A 16,398-nucleotide genomic window follows, 5' to 3' on the forward strand; every position below is an offset into this window, starting at 1 on the left:
CATCAGCCTCACCAGTGTTGAACAGCCCTGCTGTTGCTTTGTGCCTTCCAGCCTTTTCTGGCAGGTGAGCCACTGTCTCTGATGATGGCCTCCATTACATGCCATTAATATGGGGGTTGGTGTGCTTGGCTCTGTGCTTGTATATGCCCTTTTACTCTGCTCTCCAGCTCTCTGACCCACCTTCACAGCCCTTCTGTGCTGCCTTTTAATATCTCTTACGAAGACAGAAGTATCCTTAAATATGACACTTTAGTTCCTGACTGTACACAACAGTCCTGTGACAGTAACCATGATTATTGTAAGATGCCATTGGACAGGCATGTCAGAATTGCCAAGCTCCTCTCAAAGGCTTCCTCCTGCCCACTGCATTTGAGGTAACTATAGGCAAAATAAATGGAGCTGTGAAGTCATCTCATGACTAATTGGTGACAAACCATTGACATTCCCTTCTTCTCTCCCTTTTCACCTACCAGTCTTCTCTCCTTCTGTGAGCAACAGCTTTTGACTCAAGGCTTACCTTTACAATAGCCTCAGAAAAAAGTCAGAGAAGTATTCTTGCTGAGCCCTGACAGGTGCAATGCTTCCACACCAAGCACTGCAGTCACAGGAAAATGAAGTAAGAATAATGCAGCAAAGCAGAACCCATGAATGATGTGGAAGGGAAATTGTCCAGCTGCAAGTGTAGCACATGTCCATCTGCAACTTGCATGAGCGTAAACTGGGAAATGCCCCAGCTATGCTATGTGTGAGTTGAGGGAAAGTTCACAAAAAAGAGTTTTGGTTAACTTGAAATAGGGATGGTTGATTTATGGGGACTATGCAAAAGAATGGTCTAAAAACATACTTCATTAGAGGGATATTATGCATGATCTCTGTATGCTATATTTAGCATGTATTTAAGTCAAAGCACACAACTCAGCTACTTTTTGTCAGTTAAGTTCTTTTCCAGCTCATTGTCTCTAACTGAAAGGGAATTCAGCCACAGAGACACAAAACTTAAGTTCAACATTTGCATCTTGTAGCTGGACTTTGAATGTATGATTCTTTCATCTGTCCTTCACATATACACACTTACTGGTGTGGATCAGGCAAATGGAATATTATGATTGACAAATTCATGAACCCAAGTAGAAATCCCATGCGTATTTGTGTGAAGGCTGTGTGTTTGCTATGACCGGGGTAAATCCCAGACACAGGGTGCCACTCCACATCATAGTTCCTCTGGAAAGACCATTTGAGGGCATTGGGAATTTCACTGCTTAGTCTACTGCCTCCCACCTCCTGACAGTGTTTATCAAACCCACAGTTGTGCCAATGCAATGATCTATGATTTTGCCTCAAAACTGGAGGTGTGATGTGAACCAAGCCAAACAAATGCGACAAATTGGAAAGAAGTAAATGAATTAACTGAAATGCCTTTGGAAGTATTGCTCTTGGAAAGGGGGCTATTTACTCAGTAATTATCTTCCATTTATTTTTATATTACCCAAGGAAAAGATATGAATGATACATAAAATATTTGAGCTGGTCTGGATGGACTGCAGCATTCAAGCAGGATCCCTGACAGCTCACTACATTTTGCCTGGCACAGCATACTGTTGCTGGCTTGTTTTGCACTATGGAGTATGAAAACAGGAGGGCACCACAGGAGCTGTTTCTGATGCTGCCAAGACAGCAAGCAGCTGTGGTGCTCGCTGTGCAAAGTTTTGCAGGAAACTGGAATGAAAGTTAAGCATGAGAGTTTGTTGAGGAGATTGTAGTTCAGATTTTTGCATCATGTAGAAAGTGTGTGCTTTCTTCATCTGAATCTCAGATTGGTGCTTCCTGACAAAAGGAAATGAAAAATACATGTGGAGGACTTTTTGGCATTTATGTGAAGTCCAATTAAGCTTATGAGAGCCCTCATTTTCTGTGCAATGTTTCGATTGTAAATGTAATTGATACTGCTTTTCACAACTTGTCTATGACTTTTCATCCCAATAGTTAGGCAGCAGTGAAAAAGCTGTAACAAAGAGATCTGTTCAAAATCAGGCATTTTATGCATTGTCCAGGATGTGCTTGATTCCTGCACTAGTTCAGTGAACGACAGTTTGTGGCCTGATGACATGCAGTTGTACTCTGTTGTACCATAACTGTTTCCTCTTTCTTTGGTTTACCAGATATAATCCCAAGGGGCACAGACTCCTCAAATTGTGAGGACCTTGCTTGCTTCTGAAGTTAGTTGGAGTTAGGCACTTAAATACCTGTAAACATTTTATTATACCTAACAGAGTTACACATGCTGGCTGTGACAGAGAGGGAAGATAATGCCACACCCTACATCACCAGCTTCTGAGCCTGGGAAGGATGAGACTTTTCATGGAGAAAATTTGTGGGCTTTATTTGAAGTCCAGAGTCCTGGGTGGGGGGGACAGTCTCTCTGGGGTTATGTGGAATTGTGTATTTCCAGGTATTTTGGATATTTAGAATAGAAGGTTTGTAAGGAAGAGGGCCAAAGGGATCTTCTTTTAGGAGCAAAGCTTTCTGTCTTTTCAGGTTTTCAATTGTGAGGTTGGTTTAATAAACAATTTATTTGTTCCTGGAAGTATCCAGAAATAGTTTAGAAAGTGATAGACTTCTAAAGGTCTAGTCCCTTGTCTTCTATGGATAAAACTGTTCAAATATGACTATTTCCAACCTCACAGAAGCCATTTGGTTCCTAGATTTGACATTTAGGAGCTGCCAAGAGCATCAAACCCCAAATTTTACTTGCTGTCTGTGTCTTGTGCGAGCTGAGATTTCTGCTGGACAGCTAGCAACTCAATGCTCTAACTCAAAGCTGAGCCCCTCAAGAATTACCAGGTTGGCTGCTGAGTTCTCCCCTTCACCCAGTGAGCACACTTTCACCCCACTCAAAAGATGCCCAAGTTCACCGCATACTACACTCACTGAGAAACGTGTTTGGATGCAAGTCTTCCCTCTGTCAGGACGTTGTCATAATCTTTAAATGGTCATTGTTCAGTCTTTTGAAGAAAGATTATTAGATTGTGGGTAAGACACAGAGTTTCTCATCTTCAGTCTCTGGGGAACTGGGATCAGTGACCAGTTGCAGGTGGATTACACCCAGACATGGAAGCAATACTACAAGATACAAGGAAGTCTATAGCTGAAGAGGACAGGCAGTGATGGAGGCTCTGGGCAGTACGAGGTGAAGAGTTCAGCTTAAAAGCAGCTCCTCAGACTGGTGGTTTGGTTTTTACAATGGTGCAGTAGTACAGACATCTAACACTGATACCAAGTACTATTTGTTATTGCACAGATTAAGAGTTGTGGCTCACATTTGCCACCTCTCAGGAGAAGCTGTGAAAAAGGGTTTGTGCCAATGGAGAGTACTGACTGGGTGGTATGGGCCCTACTCTAGCCTGGTGCTGAGAAGTCACCCTCCCTCATGCTGCCTGCCTCCTCCCTCTAGACAGGAATGAACATTTATCCAGAATGTAGAAAACAATAGACTAGTTCTCTGTCTAGCTGTGAGTTCAAATCCACTGTCCCAGCTGGTTCAGTTTGATATTTTAAGGTCTTGTGGGAGGAAGATACTCTCATTTTTCCTGCAGATCTGTCACTAGAATAACTACCTGCTCAATGAATAGTAAGAGTTGTCTCCGTAACCTTGTAGCAGTATGGCAAGTAGTCACTGAATCAGGAAGAAACTGAGTTTCAGTGGCAGTTAGTGAAATCCTATGCATTTGACATGTTATGTGTACTATTCCTAGCCCCTGCAGTATGTCTCAATCACCTTTCTGTGTCTTCTAATATGCCCTCAGAGCCGGGATCTGAGGAGAGCAGGCAGGCTACGAGCATAACTGAGTAATCCTTTATTTTACTGCAAGTTGGGATTTGCCCTCCAAAACAGAAGAACTTGTAACCATTCCTCTTCCAGAAATTCAGTACCTTGCTGGCCTATGCACACTTAGTGAAGTGTCTGCAGAGACATACATGCCTTCTTCCACCCCAGCCAGCAGTCTGATTTATCACTAGTGCCTTCTGGGCTTGCATTAAAATACATTGCTCTTTCTGACTTCATGCAATTCCAGTCTTAATGTACAGTCTTCCTACCTTGCACAGTGAGTGCTTCTGGATAACTAGAAGGTTGTTAAGTCCAGTGTATAGATGAATTGTTAAGACACAGACATGAGGCTGGCATTAACCACTCCTCTGATTTGTGACTGCTTTCAAAATTGTAAATTCAGGGCTTCTGTAATTGAAGTTGTGGTTTGGGTATGCATTTCTGATCAAAACTATGGAAGGCTGGTTGTGCCATCCTCAGCAAGCATATCCATCGCATTTTCCTTTGGCTACTGCCCTTGTCTGAATCATCCTTTGCTTTCAAACATTTTGTTTTAAGTGTAGGAGTCCTGTTCTATCAAATATCCTAATGCAGAGCTCATCAGTCCTGCCAGAAAAATTGATATAAATATCCTTAGTTGTGAAATTGTTTATTCATTCTTTCTTATATTGAAAGTCTGAGCATAAATAGGCAGAAGACACATCACTTCTCTATGCTGGCCATAATTCTTTGGTTTTCTTTTTTAAACATTGTGATTTATGCTGTGTTCTGCTTTCAAATGTTACATCAACCAGCAAACAGAGGTTTTCAGGTGGAACTGCGGATCATCAGCCTGCACTGCTGTGTTGCCTCACAGCTTGTATCAGCCTGACCTCTGCAACCAGCCTTGGCTACTGCACTATGACTTTTTGGTATTCATACACAGTGGGAAATTCTTTTCTCTGTTACACTATTGAAGTTAACAGAAAACAAGCTCCGTGAAGTCACGAAAATTGCTCTGGATCTACACTCATGTGACTGAGGTCAGAATTAAGACCATTAAGATGCTCTGTTTCTGGAAACACGCAATATTTTAAAAAACTTCTATTAACCTCATTGTTACCTTTTTACTGGAGTGATGTCCCTTAATCTACGTAATTCCAACCATGAGGGATAAAGTGACCTAGTTTACCACATATAGGGAAATTATTTCAGTTATGTTCCATTATTTTTAACTACACAGAATTAACAGAATTCAGAGAAATAAGTATTAAACTTGCACATGAAGATTTACCATCCTGAGGCAAAACTAAGAAAAAAGAAACACCAAATTTCGAGTTAACAGTGTTTTTATATGCACAAATGTGCTTTTAATTTTTATGTACACAGTTGGAGCAAGAATTAACAATGAGGATAAATCTGGTGGTGAGATAGGGCAGAATAGTAGAAAATGGCATTAATTCTCTTCTGATTCTCAGGGATCAGGCAGTGTGGGACAACAGAAATACCTGCCTCAGGTGGGAATTAAAAGCTTTAACAGATAAGGCTTAATCCTGTTGTAGCTGAAATCCTCATTTCATGCTTTACTGTTGCTTCTGCATGTTGATGTGAAAAGTTTCAAAATAATTTTTTTCTTTAAGATGTTGAAAACCTCTTAAAAATGTGTTACAGAAAATGCTCAGCAAAGCCATTTAGTAATAATGTCAATATATGAAGCTAGTCCATTTTAGACATCTTAAGATGCAGATTCAGAAAAGTGAATTAGGAAGTGACTGATTTCTTTCTCAGTCAGTGAATCAGAGTGATGCAGATTTCCCTTACCAGTAAAATGTGCCTATAGAACATCTGAATGATTTAATTGTTCTTGTGGGTATTGAACGCATGAGCTTATAGGTGCTATTTCAAGGGAAACCAACCACACCATTTGATGTCCTATTGTTACACAGCTGGGAAAGGAAGCCCTCCGTGTAATTCATGTGACATGACTTTATCAATGTCATGAGCTCTGGGAGGAACCCCTGCAGAGATAGCTGGAATGGCCTCCTCATAGAGTGTGTCAGACAGTAACCATCCCTTTATTTGTGAAGAATTAGATGAAAATGTGAGCCCCTGGTCAAATCCTACACTCCTTAACACTTGTGAAGCCTATATTCATGCAAGTCATCTAATTCAGTTAATGTAATAGGAGAATCCGTTTCAAGGCTTGGCTCTAAGTCACTCCATACTCCTGTCACCAGATATTTCTCAAACTTTGTGCATGATCCTGATTTATATGGGATACCTAAGGACATATGACTCTCAGCTGGTATTTGGGGAAGAAGAGTATGTTTTGAACTGCCAGAGTAGCCTTTCTCCTTCTCTTTCTCTTCCACTACTTCCTTCAGTGCTCCAGCCTATTGCCAGGATGCCATTTGCTGTTTCCTGCTGTTGAGAGGTGTTGGAGTTCCTTTCTGCTAATGTTAGTGATAAAGTAAGGAACAAAAGGGAAATGGCAGTTTTTAACAACTGATTCCCAGTTACCTACTGCCCTTTTATCTCATCTGCGGATTAACTGATCAGGGGATGTGGAGAGCCTGGAACCAGCTCTGCTGAGAGGCAGATAAGGTCAGGCGTGCCTCTTAGCTCATGAAGAGCACCTCACTGACCCAGAAAGAGTTGAGCCAGTTTTATGCAGCGTGCATCCTTATCCACATGGCCAGGAGGCTCAAGCCACCTCTGTGAAGGCTTCTAGTGTTACTGAGCCATGCTTCTGTAAACAGGGGCACCGAGCAGTGGCTTCAGACACAGGCAGCTGAGGTCTGCTTAGTTCTGGCCACCCCCATGCCTGCCCAGTGCTGCATCCCAGCAGCCTCTGGCAATAGGCTACAGATGTATGTGGGTACATAGTGCAGGGATACACAGAGCAGACCTTCGGCAGCCTTTTCACCAACATGAACTGTGGAAAATCCTTGCTTTTTAAAAAAAATTGCATTCGGAGCTGTTTTAATTTTAAAGCTGTTTTCTTCTATTATTCCTACAGAAATTAAGGCTTACAAGGGAAATTTGAATTTGAGAATATTTGCATGCATGGTTTCATTGTGCAAAAAGATAGTAGTAGACTTTCTTGAAATCATGATACAACATTTCATGTTGGAAATGCGTGCTGCATGACTTCAAAACATAACTTCCTTGATCCATTGCTGATTTTGTATCTGCTTTATCTGGATGGGTTAAAGCCATTAAAATATACACATTCTTTCTATGCTCTATTGATACTATTGGAGCAAAACCATCATTCATGTTATTTAGAAAAAAAGACTTGACTTTTTAAGTTGTTAACTCAGGAGTTTTTAGCTCTTAATAGAAAACAACCCCTTTTGTTGTAATAAATGAAAATACATTCAAAGCATTTATCCATGAGAATGCATTTCCTAAAGATTTTTATGTGATTATGTGAAAAATAATTTTCCTCCATGTCTGTAAAGAGGGCTGAGTGAATAGCAGAGGTAAGGTTTTGTGGGAAGGAAGAAAGAATGGAAACGACATCATTGAAGTTATTTTTTTGAGCTGTTGTGTGTTGTATCCTTTCCATTTTTGTGGAGAAAAAGACTGTATTTTGTGCATTTTGAACTACATTTCAGTTTCAGTGTTGTTCTTGGTTCTAAAATAGAAAAAGCCAACAAAAAACCCCACCTTCCAGTAAAATTGTATTAGCAGATTTTAAACAATTTTATTTCCTCCCAAACTTAAGCTAAATTGCATCCTGACAGGCCTGATTTATCAGGCAAATGCCCCATGTTGTTTGTCAGCTTCTTTGTTGGGGGCGAGGGGGAGGGGAAACCCAAGCAACAAAAGACCGTAGCCTATTGATATTACATCTGTGATACACTGGGAAAAATAGATTGATTTAGAACTAACCACAGAAAACTAGTCGATCTGATGAGTTTACAACAGAGCATTTTTATTTATTTATTTGTAACAAGAGTAAACATCATGAATATTCCACTGTGTATTATTGGAAGCCTTACAGACAGTGGGTTTGTGTCAGCGTGCTGGGGCTATCTGTAAGATGAAAGAAGGCAAGCTTTAAAAAAGGAAGGGACCTTGGTTTTTTCACAAAATTGAAAGTCTTGGATGTCTGGTCATTATTACGACTTGTAAGATTTTCAGGATAAATAGGTGAGCATTTTTATTTTAGTTCATCTTTATTTCTTTAGGAGGTTAGCAGTTTTTAAAATTATATTTCTATTATATATCTCAAAAAGCTACTAAAGTACAGGAAATTTTCTAACTGAATTTTACTGAAGAACACCAGCCTGCAATTAACTTTCCCAGCGTGTTGTCTCTGCACAGTGTTTTGAATGAAGGAGGGGTTCAGGGTGGCAAATACTCACAGGACTATCACAAATTTAAATGTGGCACTAATGTGCCATTTTCTCAATTGGTAATACACTGGTTTACAACATTCTTGGATAAAAATAATTACAGTTTTAAAATTAAACTGATCTGGGTTTTTTTCTTTTTCTCCATGGAATGGTAGATGAGGGTGTTAGTGAAATTTTATGCCTTGGTGTGAGCCTGCTTGGTGGACACACCATAAATGCTCTGATGAAGAAGATAAATGTTCCATTCCCTAGTTTATTTAACAAGATAATTTCACTTGACCTTAAATAATTTTTTCAGTAGTATTTCAGTATTCACAGTTTTTTGAATACTGGCACCTTGTCAGAGTTTTTTCGAAGTTACCTGTATTCTCTTCTGCATTCAGCTACAGCTTAAGAATCTAAGGTTGATAAATAGACTGGTGTAAACCTCAGCAATGTGCATGTGAGCAGAAACATTCCATCAATTTCCCCCTCAGAGGGCACAGCAGAGTGTGTACATTCAGCGCACTTTTTGTGTCTTGTTAACTCACCAGCAGTTTTTGTCCTTTAAAAACAAAAAGGCTGGGCCACATTTCTGCATGTTAATTTAATTCCCCATCGTGTGTGGAGAGTGGTCCAGCTGTGGGGTACCGATTGGCAGTGAGGGAGCTCAGCCATGCACAGCGATGAGGCTCTTTCCGTACCCCATGATTTTTTCAAAAACACAGGCTGGCTTTATATTTTCTGGGATTTAATGCTGCTTCAAGGTGGGGGAAGAGGGTGGAGGTGAATCTCCCAAAACAATACCTGTAAGGGAATCCCCCAGTAAACGTGGCAGATGAATGACTGAAGTGTCAGCAATGCCCAGTGCAGAAGTCCCAACATCTCCCCCATTCTTCCCCTGCTATGGGCTCATGCAGCTTGTTGCTTTGGCAGCTGACCAAACTTACTTATTTTCTAGGGGCAGTTGTTGCTTGTTTTCAAGTTGGAATGACTGCAGCCTCATATTTAATTTCAGCATTTTTTGTCTCCAAAGAATGATGTCTGTGTGCACTGTTTTAAGGCTTAAGGGTAATGGCCTGTTTTAAAAAATACTCAAACAGTTTGGCTGTTTTTCACTTCTGAGTGTAGGCTTCTCAGCAGGGAAGATTTTTGTAGCTGTATCAAGTGCTTAGTCTTTTTATAATACTGGAATAATGAGAGGTGCCTGCTTAGCAGAGGTCACCTGTGATCCTGTCAGTCTTTGGGTGCTGCAGTGACAGATTTGATATCCAAGATACAGTTACTAGAATATTTAAATAATCTATTAATCTATGATCATAGAATCATAGAATGGTTTGGGTGGGAAGAGACTTTAAAGACCATCTAGTTCCAACCTCCCCTGCTATAGGCAGAGACACCTTCTACTAGACCAGGTTGCTCAGAGTCCTATCCAACCTGACCTTTCACATTGTCTCAAAGCCACCTTGAAGTTAGCAGATCCTCGAGAGTCTCAAAGACCCCTTCAGTCCTGCTGAGGTGTTGGAAGATCTTTCTCATTTATCCCAAGTGGTGCCTGACCAAGCACACTCCATCCACCCTGAGCTTTTCTGAGCATTCACATCCGGTAGCAAGAAGCATCCTGTTGTACTGCTCCATGGCCTCATTTTTGAGACAAGTCACTGAAGCCGTTGAAGAGTGAAGTATCTTATCTAAGAGCCATATATCTGTTAGATCATGGATAGCTTAACTTCCCTTTACAAAATGGAGGAGTTGATCTGCTGCATGTTCCATCTGCCTTTCTTTAGGTATGTTGTGAAAGAAGTGGCTAAAAAGACAGTATATTTAGGTACAATTTTAAACATTTCCTTTATGCTTTAACTGCATAGTTGGCATTCAGTGTATTGTAACAGCTTCTCACATATGCCGTTTTCAAGGCATTAATGTTGCTAGATGGAGTATTGTTAGCCAAGGAGCAGGGGGTTTTGTTGTCTGATAGCATTCAGAAAGGAAAAACAGAAGAGGAATTGGTGTGGGGTATATCCTGATGAATTATTTCAGCCTTCCTCTGACTGTACCCCCTTTCCTCCCTTTCCTGTCCCTGTTAGATGTTAACCCCTTATTCCCCACTCTGCCACCCCCAGATAAGTCATCAGGGTAATTTTAAAGCCTTTTCTCTCAACAGATAACAGTGCAGAGCCACACATATTATTCTCTACTTGTCATATGTATGGATTATAATCTAAATTATATTATAAAACACCACAAAGAAGCAAGTGGTTGTCTTTGCCCTACCTACTACTTAACTCAGCTGAGCTGTTAAGTTACTGTGGCAAACATATTTGCAAGGTGGAGGGATTGCTGTTTAAAAAAGTGTTGTACTGGGGTTTGCAGTTAATTTCCCAGGATTTAGCTGCTGGGACAGGGGAAAAAAGCTGAAAAGTAGAGAGTATTTTATTTTGTATTTGCATTTATTTGTGAAATTGAGTACTTCTAATGAATTTCCATCATCAGCTTATGGCAATTAAGACAACATAGCTTATGTTGAAATCTGTACACTTTTTGCTTGTTCGTGTTTCCTTTAATATGTATAGTTCTGTGGAATCACAAATCTATGATGAAGTAGAATTTAGGAGTCTTTTTTTAACCTTGCTATATGCTCTTTTTTTTTCTTTGTTAGTAGGTTTTAATGTTACGGGGTTTTTGAGAGTATTGAAATACAATGCTAGACAAGTTCCTCAACATGTGCCTTTATTAAAATGGTCATCTTTTTTAAATAATAAAATCATCCTTATTCACCTTCCTGTCAGTGCTGTAGTGAAGAAAGGATTCCCTATTAGGATAATTGCCATCTCTATTTTTTTTTTTGAGCCTGAAGCTACCTAGTAAATCGCAGATGCCTACTGTGAGAAAGACAGTTCTATTTTAACAAATCTTTCTTGCTTTTGCTTCCTTGTAAGAGTTGCTTCTATTATAATTGCACTTCTAAGGGCTTTTTGTGTTTTATTCATCTCACGAAGTAATTTACATATAAACTTTTACATTGTATTTAAGCTAACATATGTTAATTCTATGGTGCTTCTGAAGTGAGGAAATACTTGCTATGGTTGTACTAATGTAGAGTTTCTGAGAACACAGTCAAATGAAAATTCACTAGTTTTCTTAGCAGGAGTCAGTTTGTATATTGTTCTATGTATTTATGTAAATAGAGATGTGAACATGTAAGCTTACATGTGCATATCATATGCCATCAGGTTTATTATGCTGTAACCTAAGTACATGCAACAGAGAGAAGCAAAGAGTTGAAGTGTTCAGGCCAAAAGGGTTAATACCATACTTGAACGCATGTAGATGATACAGTTTGGTGTCATTCTGAGCTCTGAGATGTCTGACCACTTCCATTTTGGTGTAAATCCCTTGAAAGGGAAGGCATTTCAGTGCAAAGTGTGATCTGTGCCTCTGGTAAGAGTGATTGACAAGGAATGAATAAACAGCTAAAAAAACTGAATAAATACCACCCTCCTGTTTTTAAGTCCAGGCACACCCTGGCTGGCACATATATATTCTAATGTGACACTTTAGTCAGATGCGTTAGTTGTTTGATAGCAAAAAAAGTTGCCAAAAAGCCAAATCATAGTTTTATCACAGCTTCTTTTGGCAGAGTTTTTCTTTTAGAGTGGCATTTTAGTGGCGATTTGAATAAATGCAAGGAATTAAAATATTTTGCAAATAGAATGTATTCATAAATATGTATGCAAAAGGTGATGGAGGCCACTTCAGTGGAAGCAGGGGCCCTGAAAGCAGGTTCTTGGTCAATTGATGAGGTGAAATGGTTCACTGAATTGGATAACACAATTCATACCATAGTGACTGATTAAAATTATTTGTCCATGGCTACTGCCTACCCTGCTACTGAGGCCCTTTAACCTATTTTCAAACTTCTTATTTTTTAAACCATTCTAAATACATGTGATATTAAGGAAGAACAAGAAAATGCAAATGCATTCACAGCTATAAAATTCTGTATTCTGATTTACAGTAAAATACACAATTTTCATAATGTCTGCACACTCCCATGTTACACTGTATTATACTATACTTATCCCAGGAAAAAGTACACTGCTAGAAACTCATGATGAAGATAATAATAAAGATTCTCTAATATAACATAAATCAACACTGCATTTGTGAATTCTTATATGTATTTATTGGAAGGGAAGAAAGAAAACACTTAAAGGTTTTTTTGTTGTTCGTTTTCTTTTGTTTCTCTAATTGCAAGTTTTACTTCCTTATTATTTTGCCCAGAAGGTATTTAGAACGCTTGTGACAGAAACATAGCTGAATGCCAGTTAAGAAGACTGAATGCTACTGTTGAGTGGGGGGTACTTAACTGAAAATACCTGCAATGATTTGGGGGAAAGTAGTCAGATGGATATTGTTTAATAACTTGCAAAATATTTTTAAGTATAGGAGAAAAAAGCTTGATGTTTTAGTCTTTTAGATCAGGATGTTTGTATTTTACAATATATTTAGCATGTAATTTCCTTTCCAGTGCTAGGGAAATCAGTATTAAGTGATAATTCTTCTCACACATGTTCTTTTCTTTGTGATTCAAGGGAAGGTTATATTATGTGACTCTTCATGGGTTAGTCTGTAGTATATGCAGACAGACTAGTCTTCAAATTCCGTTGAAAAATCACATCAAACTTCAATATAGTGGTGACATGGAACCAGTTCACCTAAAATAATGTTATTGCAGTTGTAGAAGTGCAGAATTCACTGTATGGGGTTTGTTTTCTTGTTTTGTGTTTCTTACTCAGGGAAGATACAGCAATATAATTACAGTAATTTCTGAAAGGATAATAAAGTTCTGTTCATCATTTAAATTGTTTAAATTTTAAGTCAGTCTTGTAGGACATGATGGCATGCAGCGTGCCGTGAGCAACTTATGTGTTTTTTTCATTTGTCTGTGGAAATAAAAGATATGGTTAGTATCTTGCTACTAGTGACAACGAGATAAGAAGAGGGAGATGTGAGGGATGGTTTCCTGGAGTGGATTTGCAGATGTTAACAATAATTTTGCAATCTTTTTTAAAATCACATAGGTTTTATCAATAACATTTCTTTGCAAGGTAAAGTAAATTCAGTAGGTGAGAGTCTGACTGTACAACTTTGCTGACTAAACATCTTGATTTTGGATATACTGGTACTGACCACTAAATACCAGGTGAAACAGTGAAACAGTGCCTTGTTACTTTCCAGGAATCTAAAAATTTAAAGTATTTTTATGTAGGCTTAAGACAGACCATGTTGCATTATTTTGTACAGATAGTTAGTTAGATTTACAGGCTTTTTTTTAATCCTTAACTTGACTCCACAGGCCTAAATATTTGTGCAATGATTTTTTTTATTAGTTGATGTTTAAGGGAAAGAAAAAAAAATTGGAAAATAGTGGTTTAGTTATTTCCAGTAGCATGTTAGATTATTATAAATTAAATGTCTATGCATTCAGTGCAAGTTTTATAAAACAAAGAAACAGAAACCATACAAAAATAGCCAAAATAGAAAGCTCGGTGCACATAAGGTCACCGTGCCACAGGCGTGTAATTATTTCTTTGTATCTTGTGTTAGAATAATGTAATCCAATAACTGGCGTTCCTGGTGCGTGTTACAAAGGATTCAATAAGGAATTGCTGGAGATTTCTGCAGGACTCCTCTGGCTAACAAGGTTAATAGGAGAGTCTTTGTGGGTTTCAGCCATGTTTGAGAAGCGTGGGGAGGCGCTGCCTGTGCGGCTGCAGGAGATTCTCTGCACCCCTCGGCTCCTGGGCAGCGCATCCCCTGGAAAGCAGCACCCCGGGGCACAGCCGTGTGCACGTGGCTTGGGAGTCGTGAGAGAAGACAAACCAACCCTGTTTTAGGACTCTTACCGGGCTTTACTGATTTTGTTTTGAACTGAAACCATAAATGCCATTACAGACCCTCTGCCACCGACTGTAAAGGTCTGGCCCAGAGCCTCGCCTGGCCGCGCCTTGGCTGAGCCAGAGGAGCCGGAGTCAGAGCTGGACTCGTGGCAGGGCACCGCGTCCCTACTCTAGTTCGGGTTTCCCTGGCGGACAGCGCCGTGTCCATCGGGACTGGCGGAGCCCCGGCATCTCCGCGCGGCGCGTTCCGCTGGCGCCGCCGCTCCGCGCCCCGCGCTGTTGGCTCCGGCAGGCGCTGGAACAGCGGGACTGGGTGGAACGGCGGTACTGGTCAGCCCGGGGACTGCGAGTACCGGCGCCGGCAGGCACAACGGGGCGGCGATGGCTGGAGATCTGGTGCCCTCTAGCGGGGCCTGGGCCCGTGCCCGTAGAAAACCTTCGCGCTTGACGCTGCATTGCGTAACTTAACTATCTGTCTCTTTGGTTTTAGATGCTACAACTGTGGTGGCCTCGACCACCACGCTAAAGAATGTAGTCTGCCTCCGCAGCCAAAGAAGTGCCATTACTGTCAGAGCATCATGCACATGGTGGCTAACTGCCCCCATAAAACTGTCTCGCAGCAGCCCACTAGTTCTCAGGGAAGACACGAAGCTGAACCGCAGCCTTCCACTTCTACTTTTCTGAGAGAAGGGGGAGGAACGCACGGCTACTCATCTCCATCGTACTCTCAGGAAGGCAGGTTGGAGGTCTTGGAGCGCTCGAGCAGGTCACCACAGGAAGCTTCGTCGAGTAAGTTGTCTGCATCGCCTGAAGAACCGAACAGAAAGGGGCCTTCTGTTCAGAAAAGGAAAAAAACTTAATGCATTTGTCATAATGTTTCATTTTCTTTATCCTGTTGGGATGTCTACCTCATGCAAGTACAGGGGAAATAATTACATTATCAGTAGCTGACCTAGAATTTTAACTACTGTTGAGGAACTGTGAATATTTTTTTTCTTTGATAGACAAATCACTCCAAGCAAAATACATTTGAGCAGGGTGCATTACATTTTACTGTCTGTATGTGTGTATGAGAGTGCATGTGTGTGTGTATGTGTACATATCTATAAAAATATATTTTTCCATCAGACTGTCCTCAAGCTCCCACAAAACATTGTTGTGAAGCAATAGGCACAGTATCCATAAACAGTCTTGAACTCATTCCTACAAGAAACCAAACCTGATAAAATACACACAGAACTGAGAATAAAGACTGTTATTTCTCTTGTGAACCAAAGGATACTTTCATATTTTGAAGCTGCCGTATGGTACTAAAGATCCTAGGACATCCCTCATGCCATCAGTTTGAGTTATTTTCTTTTTCATCTCCACAATATATCAAAATCCCTCCCTATGCCAGTGCAGGGCAGTGTCATGACTTAACACGGCTCTCATTGCCACCACCCTTTGATGGTGAGGAGTTTAAAGCTCCAGAAAAGACAATGAATGTGTAGTTTCTGTGCTGGTTTCTCAAAACATTTTGTTAAATTAATGTTGTTGTAACTGTAATTTAGATGTCAGTTGTGTAGAGGAGAATGTATAACTTGTTACCAAACAGACTCTTTTGAGTGTTATCAGGATACCATCCTGTTTAGCCCTTTGTATTCTGTGAACACTTAGGGGACCTTGGTGGCAGTAGTAGCAGCAGCAGCAGCAATTTCTCTTGGTCCCAAGTAGTAGCCCTCAATTTGAAGGGTCTCCCCCCTAGTTTTCTGTTGAAATGAAGAGAATTCCCTGGGGATTTTTGTTGTTGATGTCTGTTTGGGTTTTAAAGAAAACAAAATGCAAAGTTAATGAGATCCTGGGCTAAATAGTTTGTTAAAAATAAAGGTTGATGGGTACTTGGGGTTGCTCAGCCAGCCTCCCTTGCTGATGATACAGCATGTGTGCAGACCAGCCTGAGTGATGGGACTGGCAAATTTGCCAGAAGCCCTGGGCATCATCTTTTTCTTGTGAACTGGAGGCTGTTGTTGACCAGCCTTTGTCCAGAATGCACTAGGACCACACACTTCTGTGTTAAAGAGGAGAAAGACTGGTGGCCTCAGAGTGAGACTCCCTGGGCTGCAGGCGTTGCTCGGGGTTAATAGAGTTGGAGCCTATCAAAACTTCAAGTCGCTTTCCATTTGTAACTTTTGAATTACCAAGTCATACGTAAGATAACGTACTCTGACAAATCCCATTGTAGATGTAAGTTAATTAGAGAAACCTGTATAATCCTTAACATTGGCAATAAACACAGGCTGTTAAAGCTTGAAAGTGTCGGGTAGGTTTAAGCTCGGATAATCAAACTAAAGAAACAGCCTGCATG

The 16,398-nt window shown here is 40.4% G+C and overlaps 1 protein-coding gene across 1 annotated transcript in view; it reads left to right on the top strand.

Moving 5' to 3' along the window:
* Positions 1–14,911, top strand: part of LIN28B (lin-28 homolog B) — an 84,898-nt gene extending 69,987 nt beyond the window's left edge. The window contains exon 4 of the mRNA XM_071547867.1: positions 14,542–14,911. Coding sequence (XP_071403968.1) covers positions 14,542–14,911 — 370 coding nt within the window. The remainder of the gene's footprint in view (positions 1–14,541) is intronic.
* The last annotated feature ends 1,487 nt before the right edge of the window (positions 14,912–16,398 follow it).

Source organism: Pithys albifrons, chromosome 2 (assembly GCF_047495875.1).
Source record: "Pithys albifrons albifrons isolate INPA30051 chromosome 2, PitAlb_v1, whole genome shotgun sequence".
Lineage (NCBI taxonomy): Eukaryota > Metazoa > Chordata > Aves > Passeriformes > Thamnophilidae > Pithys > Pithys albifrons.